The 9,871-nt window shown below is 39.4% G+C and overlaps 1 protein-coding gene across 1 annotated transcript in view; it reads left to right on the top strand.

The window, feature by feature from the left end:
* Nucleotides 1–9,871, top strand: part of ESR1 (estrogen receptor 1) — a 252,905-nt gene that overhangs the window by 28,025 nt on the left and 215,009 nt on the right. The window contains exon 3 of the mRNA XM_007458744.1: nt 5,894–6,084. Within this exon, the coding sequence (XP_007458806.1) occupies nt 5,894–6,084 (191 nt within the window). The remainder of the gene's footprint in view (nt 1–5,893; nt 6,085–9,871) is intronic.

Raw genomic sequence — 9,871 nt, 5'->3', positions numbered from 1 at the left:
AGGGAAAGATCCTGAGTTTAGTTGTGTGTGCATTAAGGTTGAGGTTTCCTAGGGTCATTCAAGAGGAGCTGCAGAGTGGGTAATTAGCATCTAGGTCTGCTGTCCAGGAGAGGAGTATGGGACGGCAGTTTCTTGTGGTTACACACATGGCTGAGATTCCCACAAAGAGCTGTCAGCTGAGACAGCCGAGGGCTGGGGGCAGAACCTCAAGGAACATTGACATTTAGGAGCCTGGTGGAGGAAGAAAATCCTGCAGAGGAAATAGAGGTGGAGTAATGGCCAGTGAGATCTGAGTGGGTGTCCAGAGAAGTGGTGAAGATTTTACCTGCTGTAAGAATTTAAAGCTGAACCAGTGTGAGTCGAAATATGTAGGATAAGCCTTATGGAATATGGGAAACGAAGCATGGTTTTATCTGACAGCTGAGATGTGTAGGTGATGGGAGGTGGTGACTAAGTGGGGAGCATAGTGTGAGCAATTTCTCAGAGGTGGATTTGATAAAAATTTTGCTCAGGGAGCTACAAAGAGACCAGTTCTGATTGGAGCAGGGAATTCAAGCACTTGGGCTTAATTTTATTTGTTGATGACTTTTTGAGTTTTCCTAAAATTATAGGCAGAAGTTTGAACGTGTGTTTATGTGTTTTCTAGACAGTTTCAGCATTTTCATTGTATCGTCAAACAAGTCCATGACCCACCAAAAAGGTAATGATCCCTGGGTATAGGCAATGAGAAGTTATTGAGAGATGAATGTTGTCTTTTATGATGATTCTTTTGGCAGTGGTTGGCAGGATGTGTTTGAGGGATGATGGGAGACAGGACTTTAATTCTAGTAATTCAGACATGCAGTATTGGTCTCTTATGCGAGAATGATGAAAACCAGGGATGCAAAGAAGGATAGGCATTGTGTTTTGAAGAAATGATGGACTGAATTTGATGATGGCTTAGATGTAGGAGGTACATTTAGCAAATATTTATTAATGACCTACTGTGTGTCAGTTAAAATTGGGAGCAGATGAGACATGGTCCCTGCCTTCATGGAATTTACTGTTTACCACAGGGAACATATATTTGTCAATAATGCCTCAATCATGGGACTGGAAATTATGGTAAATGCCATGAAAAGGAAGTTCAGAGACCTTTGACTGCTCACAACTTCGGGGATTTGATTGGTGAGGGAACGTCCTGAAGTTGTTCCACTAGCACTTAATTACCCCCACATTTCTAGGGAGTGGATATTTGTTGATTCTTTTAACTTCGCAAAAAATATTTCCTTTAGAAACCAAGGCTCTAAAAAAATTTTTAAATGCTTGGCTAATCAGGGGAATAGTGCTTTTAGATGGCTGGTACCATGATTTGTGGTTGGAAAAACAAGAGTATTTGGTTACATTGAGCTTCAAACTTTTCCTTTGATTAATGAAAATCTTCCTGGCAAATACTTTTTAATGGGCTCTTTTTTTACTTGGTCCAAGAGAGTCCACTCTCTGACCTCAATATGAATGCCTTCTGACATCTCTCTTAATCATATCGAATATGTAATATCAGTGGGGCATCCATTTGGAAATATTTAGTTGTCAAACTGGTGTAATAAAAATGGAACTAAATCTAACCAGTTGAGTTTCTAGTTTCCATAGGTGCGGTGGTGGTGTCTTTTGTTATTTGATGTCTCCAGCTTCTGCCATTCTTTTTCCTGCCATTACTTTACTCCATTCCTTAGTCACTTGTGCGCCTCAAAGTTGCAATGTGTTAAGTCACTGTTGCAGTGCATCCCTCCATGTCTCATTCAAGCTTCTGCCCTACTTCTTTTCAGAGAATCTTTAAAAGTATCTGTAGGGCTAAAGAACATCTAATCTCTTAATACATAGCCTAACAGACTGGTCAACTTCTTATCCATGTCTTAGGAGGAAGTGTCCAGGATGAGAAACTCACTAAATTTGGTGACAATTTAGTGAGAATAGGAGACAAGTTTTACAAAAAGGGAGGCGTTTTAGCAATTTGGCAAAAGAGTTAGTTAAATCTTCACATAGGATAAAGGGAGAGGGCATTTTTATCCAAATGGATAAAAAGGCTTTTATCCAAAGCCTCTTATTAGGAAGGCAGAACCTGAAGACATTTAGAACATGAAAAGTAGTTAGTGAGAGTAGTTAATGTTGGTCCTGTGGAAATACGGAGAAGCCAAAGGGCCTCTGAGGCAGAGGGAAGGAAGAAAGATTGCCCTAAATGTAATGTAAGCACTTCCTACTAGAGAGGTGTGAGGCTAAAGGTTCCGGGTCTATGACAGCTGCAGTCAGGCAAGGCCAGGCAGAGGACAGCTGGAAGAGGTGAGTCCGGGACCTGTAAGTAGGCTTATCCCTGGGGACTGGTCTAACCTTGGGTTGGTGCCTGAGCCACCCTTGTGTGTTGGTCTGAGTCCAGACATGGGCACCTCCCTCTCTGATCCTTTCCACTGCAGAAAACAGGGCCAAGTGAGTCTGCATCCTGAGGACACGGATCTCTATCTGGATGCAGCTGTGCCAAGTGAGCTTGGCTTGACTCTCAAGACAGCCTTGAGCATCGCATTTCAAGGTGCCACAGGGCTTTGCAACCCATGAGATGATCTCGCTTGCCTTTTTGCTTGATCTGGATTACATTCGTTTTTATGCATCCCTGGTCTGGGAGTCTTCATCGAGCAGGGCTGAGCCAAAATGATTGCTGACAATGTTATATATGTGAACTTCCCATCTGGATAAAAAAGTTGCTTTATGGAGAGGAAACATGGCCTGTATAATTTCCCCGCTCTTCTCGGAAGCTTTCTGATTTTATGTCCTATGTCTACAGTAGACTTTCAGTATTCCAGGGCCATCCCAAAGGTAAAGTGTGGATGAAAGGCATTTTGCTGACAGCATGCAACTCTGCTAGATCTGGGGAAAATGGGCTTTTGCTCTTACATCTTTTACCCATATTCTTAAAATCAGTATTTGCATATCCTATTTATATTGTTTTGAAAATTGTTATATTATTGACTCAGTCATTGATTAATTCGTTTGATATCAATATTTATTGAGTTCCTATTCTGGAAGAGGCTCTGTGCTATAAACACTCAGCGTTCCAAAGATAAGACACAAGGAACTTAGTGGACAGCAGTGAAGACGAGAATGTACAATTGAAGGAGTGATAATGTAGTAAGTAGCAGAAGAGAAGTAAAGAAAAACCTGCTATCGAGTTCAGAACAGGGATACGTTATTTCCAGCGTGTGGGGATTAAGAGTGGCTGATAAGAGAGGAATTCATGCATGGATGATGCTAAGTGATATAAACCAAAAAAAGACAAAACTATATGATTCTACTTATATGAAGTATCCAGAGTACGAATGCATAGAGACAGAAGGTAGAATGGTGTTTGCCGGGGGCTGGGGGGGAGAAGAAATGAGGAGTTGTTGCTTAATGGGTAAAGAGTTTCAGTTTTGTGAGATGGAAAATTTCTGGAGATTGGTTGTACAGCAGTGTGAATATACTTATCACTGAACTGTACACTTAAAAACAGTTAAGGTAACAGATTTTATATTATGTTTACCTTGCCACAATTTTTAAAAAATACGGTATTTTATTATGCAGGGATGGGTGGAGGATACTTGACACCTTGGAACTTTTGCCCATGCACATACTATTCACTCACTCACTCATTCATCCATTCATTCATTCAACAAACATGTATTGGATGCTTGCTATGTGTTAGGTGCTGAGTTGCTTCCCGAGGGTCAACACTAATGTTTATAAGACACTGAATCTGTCAATGTCATGCTTGCTCACCACCCCTTCCCTCCCCAGGTGCTAAGCTTCTGTAGTGAAATCTTCACAGCTGCTACCTGCTGACTTGAATCACGCATGAGACATTAGTAAACAAACAGTAGAAAGATTTGAGGTTATTTGGGGGGGCGTTGACGGCATGGTGACGAAATGGAAGGAGATGGGTAACAGAATATGAACTAGGATTGAAAACTGAGGCAGCTCTCTCCAAGGATATTAAAAAAAATAAAGATCTCCTGTTTATGGCTGCCAACCTAAGAGCTAAGTCATTTAGAATGGAACAAACTGGCAAAGTCAGACGCACTCAACCCAAGGAGCTCCTCATTTTGTGAATATTACGGCAAATGTAGTTTGAGAGCCACTGCCGCAAAATTGTGGGCGACGTTAATGAGTGAGAAGGGCAGGGCAGGGTTGTACAATTTGAGCTAAAAGGAAAGGCAGGCTTGTGAAGGGGAGGAGTGGTGGCAGTCAGGGTGGTCTGGTTATTTGGGCGGGAGTGGAAAGCAGGAAGCATGCGCTTCCTTAACCGAGAGACCCTGGCAGCTCTATCTTCAGTTCACTTTTCCTCATCTTATTTTGTTTTTGTTTTTAAATGTCATAGGCTTCATTCCATCTTTCCTTCCAATATTTTTCTACTTCTTTTTTTTCCCCCTTATGTAACCTGGAACAGTCCATTCATTTCAAGGTATTATTGAGTGCCAACTACATTCCAGGCACTGTGCTGGGCTCTGGCTATATACTCCCCAATTCTCTCATACCACCTTTATTCTGTTGCACATGCCTAGCAAATCCTGGGTCAATGTCATTTCTGCTCCTATACGTGGTTAGATGAGACATGCAAACTTAGTCTCATCTACTCCTTTCCTTACCTCTTTGCTCCCTGTCTTCTTCAAGGTGTCTTCAGTGAGGCTGTTCCTTCTACCTGTGTATTTAATCCCAAACTGCTTTACTTTCCTTCTTGACTTTGTTCTGTTTTCCCTTCTCCGTACCTTCCACCATTCCCTCCCTACTGGCCCATTCCCTTCAGTCTCCATGAGGGCTTCTCAGGCCCCTTCCATTCAAAAAACGCCTTTTTGTCTTTATATTCTTTAGTGACAGCCCTATCTCTTTCTCTTCCCATTCACGTCCAAGTTCTCAGAGGAATGGCCTTCACTCATTGTCATTTCCTTACGTTCCGTCCACTCTCCACCCACTGGATTGGCTTGTACCCGCTACTGAAACTCCTTGCTAAGTGTCCTCCTTGTCAAATCCAACTTCATTTTATCAGTCCTGGTTTTATTGGACTTTTCTGCTCCTTTGACACGATTGGTCACACTCTCCTTCTTAAAGCTTTCTACTTCTTTAAACTTTTTTGCTTCCCCATTTCCTTGGCTCTCCCAGAACTTTCTGACTGTGCCTTCTCAGTTTCCTTTCTGAGATACGCTTCCTCCCTGAAAATTTTCAAGGTTGGTGCAATCATTTGTGTTCCTCTGTTCTTCTCATTCGACATGTTCTAGAAGAGGAATATTGAATATTGACTCTGCTACCCTCAAATTGCAGTCAAGTCATAACCACTGATGCCCGGGGTTACCTTGTAACAATGATATAAAAATTTGAATTATCTTTCTATACATGTTCTATGTTGTTCATCAGTTCATCTGGCTTTCAAATGTTCCAGCTGTTTTATGCTTTGTCTCCATTTTCTAAAGGCCCTTAGTGTGGTCTAGAATTGGAATGAGCATTGGTCTCTAATGGTTCTGGGTTAATTGAGAATCCCTAAAAGAATGATTAAGGCTATTAGAAACCAGCTAATTTCATTTTGTCATTTTCTGGATAATATATTCTGGTGTAGGAAGTCCATTTTTTAAGAAAGTTTGCAATAAACAATTTCCCCTCAAGGTTAATATAATAGGCAGACCCCTTTTGCTGCAACAGACGGCAAGAGGTGATGAAAGATTAGCTTACATTATGATTCATTATTTCAAAATGTCAGAATAAAGTGGATCTGCTACATCTTCCAAGCCTCTTATTCTTTAGAGGAGGGTGCATGTTTTGCTTTTCTAATGTTAATGGATTCACTGTTTTTTTTTTTTGTTTTGTTTTTTTGTTTTTTTTCTCCTATTTTTTTCCCCAGGCCAAATTCAGATAATCGGCGCCAGGGTGGCAGAGAGAGATTGGCCAGCGCCAGTGACAAGGGAAGCATGGCCATGGAATCTGCCAAGGAGACTCGCTACTGTGCAGTGTGCAATGACTATGCCTCAGGCTACCATTATGGAGTTTGGTCTTGCGAGGGCTGTAAGGCTTTCTTCAAGAGAAGTATTCAAGGTAATAGTGTGTTGCAAACAACTTATCCCATTTTTTAATCCTAAGAGGGGAAGCAACAGAGGAAGGCATGTGATCAGCCATTTGTACAAAACACTAATACCTAGTAGGTCCACTAGTATCTATGGTAGAGACGTGGAGAAGAGACAAGATCCCAGGAGAAGGAATTGGCCAATGTCAGGGCAGCTGTGGCTGAGTCATTATGCTTCCTCCATTTGGCAAGATCCCAACAGTCTTAAGCAACTCTAGAGGAAGAGGATTTCAATAGCTGTGTCTCTGAGATGTTGTCCATGCCACGATTGGGGGATGGCAGGTGGATATTTATGTGTTGCAGGCAACTAGGCTTATGTGATGTAGTGTGATATTAATTCTCCATATATAATTAGTTCTCCAGCTTAGCTTTGCGCAGATAAGCATTCTGATCTTTGCTCCAGACCAATTCTAATTTAGCTCGTTCTTCTCTTGCTCTTCTTCCATCTCTTTGTTGTCTCAATGGCTGACATGACCTTTTGCTAAACTGAGAAGATTCAACGGCTGGTGACTTGTAATAAGGGGTGTATTATCTGTATCAAGCACTTATTAAGTATACACCCGTAAGACTTCATTCATGTCATTTGCAATGTCTGCTTCAATCCTTTTCTTTCATACAGTTTTCCAAGTGCAGCTTCTCTGATAGACTGCCAGCTACATTTCATTTCTACTCCAGGAGTGTCTATATTGTTGCTATATTGTCCATATAGGATATACTGGGAGAAACAATCATTTTTCCTACGTAAAATATCTATGCTAAAGATCCTTTGACAAAAACAGAGATCTGACAGCAGTTTAAACTAGCTGGATTAACCTTTGTTTTAATACTGGACCATTTTTCTCTGTTCTTATTCCTTTATCTTTTCAGCTTAAACAAAGTTTAGTATATAAATACTAAGAATACTTCTGATGGAGTTTTTGTGTGATTCCCTCTATGGAAATTGAGACTGAAGTAACTTGTTGAAAACCAGAGTCTACTAAATTAATAGGTACTGATTGCAGACACTTTTGAATAGAGAATGAATCACTATTCTCATGGACTTTTTGCTGTAGCTTTTCACTGCCCTGATGTGGGGTGAAAGCTGGGGGATGATACACACTATTCATTTTTCCTTTCATTGCCAGTGGATGGATTTTTTTAAAGGCTATTCATATCTTAATAGAGTAGCATGTGAGGTCAACTTGGTCCACTTTAAAAGCACTTTTTTTTTGACAACTATTACTTTCACCATCTTTTAGAAATCTCTTGTAAGACTGGGACTTTTTATTAGAATTTTAATAAAATTTACAATATTATATGATAGTGGATTTTTGTATATAGGTACATACCAACACAGATTATTGAATTTTACTAGCAGATATTAATACTATCTTAATTTAGAAAAGTGATATTTGTATTTTGGTTTAAGTTAGTATAAGCCCTTAACGGTCTTTTGACAGCCATCTTCATTTGTGATTCTTCTTTTCATTTAGTTTTATATAATCTAAGATACCATTATTTTTATCAAGCATTTAATCTGGTATGGAAAAAATCATCTGACAGAGGTAGATTTAGTGGGTAGGTTCAGCTACAAACTTGGACAAGTCATTTATCTGAGACTGAGTTCCCTCATCTGTAAAAAATGATTTAGAGCAGGGGTCAGCAGTTTTTCTGCAAAGGACCAGAGAGTAACTAGTTAGGCTTTGCAGGCCATGCAGTCTCTGTGACAGCTACTCACTCTGGCACTGTGGCCTGCAAGGAGCCATCGGTACTGTGCAAATAAATGGGTGTGTGCCAATAAAACTTTATATACACAAACAGGTAACTGACCAGGACTGGCCTGTGGGCCATAATTTGCTGACTCCCAATTTAATGTACGACAAGAGAATCGATGGTTTCCAAATCTAACGTTTTGTCTTTCATGTTTATTGAGAACTTACTCTGTACCTGTGCTAGATAGTCTGAGGGAAATAAAAATATGTGTAAGAAGTAATCCATAATCCCACAAAATTTAGAATTTGTTTGGGAAATTTATTTGGGGAGGCAAAGGTACACGTTCTCATGATAGGATTAGAGGGTAAATTCGTATAAAGTGCTGTGCTATGATACAGATAGGGAAGACAATAGATGAATATAAGAAAAGAAGATATTGTCAGTTATAAAGGTAAAAAGACTGAGATTGAAGGTAGAAACTATCTTCCTCCAAGGAACAATGACAATATTGTCACAAATTATTTTCTTCACGTGTGTTCAGCATTTAGGAGTGTGCTATGTAACACCACATTGAACTTAGTATTGTCTCTAGGCGTTAAGGCATCGGAACAGAAAACACAGGAAAAAAATACTTAAAAAATTAAATGAAGTAAATGTAAGTGTATAAAAAGAAATATTTTGTTGGTATGGCTTTATCTCAAGTTCAAATATTCAAAAAAATGTTTGCTTACTCTTTGATTGTTAAAATATGTATCTGATATCTAACTTGTATGTACAGACCAAATAGTAGGATTTCATTATACTATCTAAAGTTGTACATATAAATTGCTTACAAATGCAATTTCTATGTGGCTTCAGAAACTTCTTACTTATCATGGTATGAAGACATTTATGGAAGGTTTCTTAAATGAGATGACTATTGAGTCCAAAGTTCTGCAGGAAGCCTGGAAACAAGGCAGAGTTATTAACTTTTAAAGATAGAGAGGAGCCTTAAAAATTATAAAGTTCACTAATTTATTAATTTGTTCATTGAATGCCTCTACTAAGCAAAGCACTGTGTGAGGTCCTGGAGATACAATTACAGTAAAGACATAGTCCTTACCCCCATAGAGCTTAAAGGTAGTAGGAGAGGTGGACAAATAAACCAGCAATTAAATTACAGTGTGATAAGTACCAAGATGAGGGTGAGTGCAGATTTTACAGGAGTCCAAACTTCACTTATTCCCGGTGGGGCTTGAGTCAGGCTCTCAGAGAAAGTTTCCTGATTTAAAATTGTCTGGAGAGTTTTGCAAGTGAGCAAAATGAAGGAGGGCAGGTTGAATGTTCAATCATATGAAAATGGGACTGAGTATGCGGGTAAAGCCCAGGAGGTAAGACAGAGTTTGGGGAGTTCTGTGAATAAAAATTAACAAAATTAGTACACCATCTAAGACATCCCTGGGCCGTATATTTCTTCTTAGACTGTGTAAAAACAAAGTAATTTATTTCCTTTTGACTTTAATGGCGTTTCCATCTATTTGATTTGTTTGCGTGTATAAAAGGAAAACAGCAGAGCAATAGAGTCTCTCTCATCGTAGTCTTGATAGCTTGGAACTAAATAGTTTTACTGAAATTCTGTGACTCTTTATAAATCACGCTGCCCCTCAAACCTATTTAAGGACAGTGAAGGGTCTGACATGCTGCAGGTAGAAAGTTCTGAAGATGCTGTAGCTCTTCCTGTTTTTCTTGTTGCTTAAGATGAGAGCTAGAAATGAGTATCCATCAGATTACTCTAGTGCTCTAAGTGTTTAGCTGAAGAGGTAAAGTGTTTGACTTGAAAGCATACAAATTTTCATCCCCTGCCTAGTATATGAACTTGATTACTCAAGAAATTGAATAAAGGCCTCCAGTTGAACATAACTTTTTTTTTTTAAAGTGAAGTCAAGGACATGATTTAAGGGAGATGGGTGAAATTGGATATTCTGTGAATTTATCAATCATTGTAGGTAGAGGAGCAGTGTTCATTAAGATGTGTTGTAGGCAGAGACTCTTGATGAGTTACATAAGCAGATTTGGTTATAGGTTCAG

Source organism: Lipotes vexillifer, unplaced genomic scaffold (genome assembly GCF_000442215.2).
Source record: "Lipotes vexillifer unplaced genomic scaffold, Lipotes_vexillifer_v1.1 scaffold639, whole genome shotgun sequence".
NCBI lineage: Eukaryota > Metazoa > Chordata > Mammalia > Artiodactyla > Lipotidae > Lipotes > Lipotes vexillifer.
This window is presented reverse-complemented; position numbering and strand designations above follow the sequence as displayed.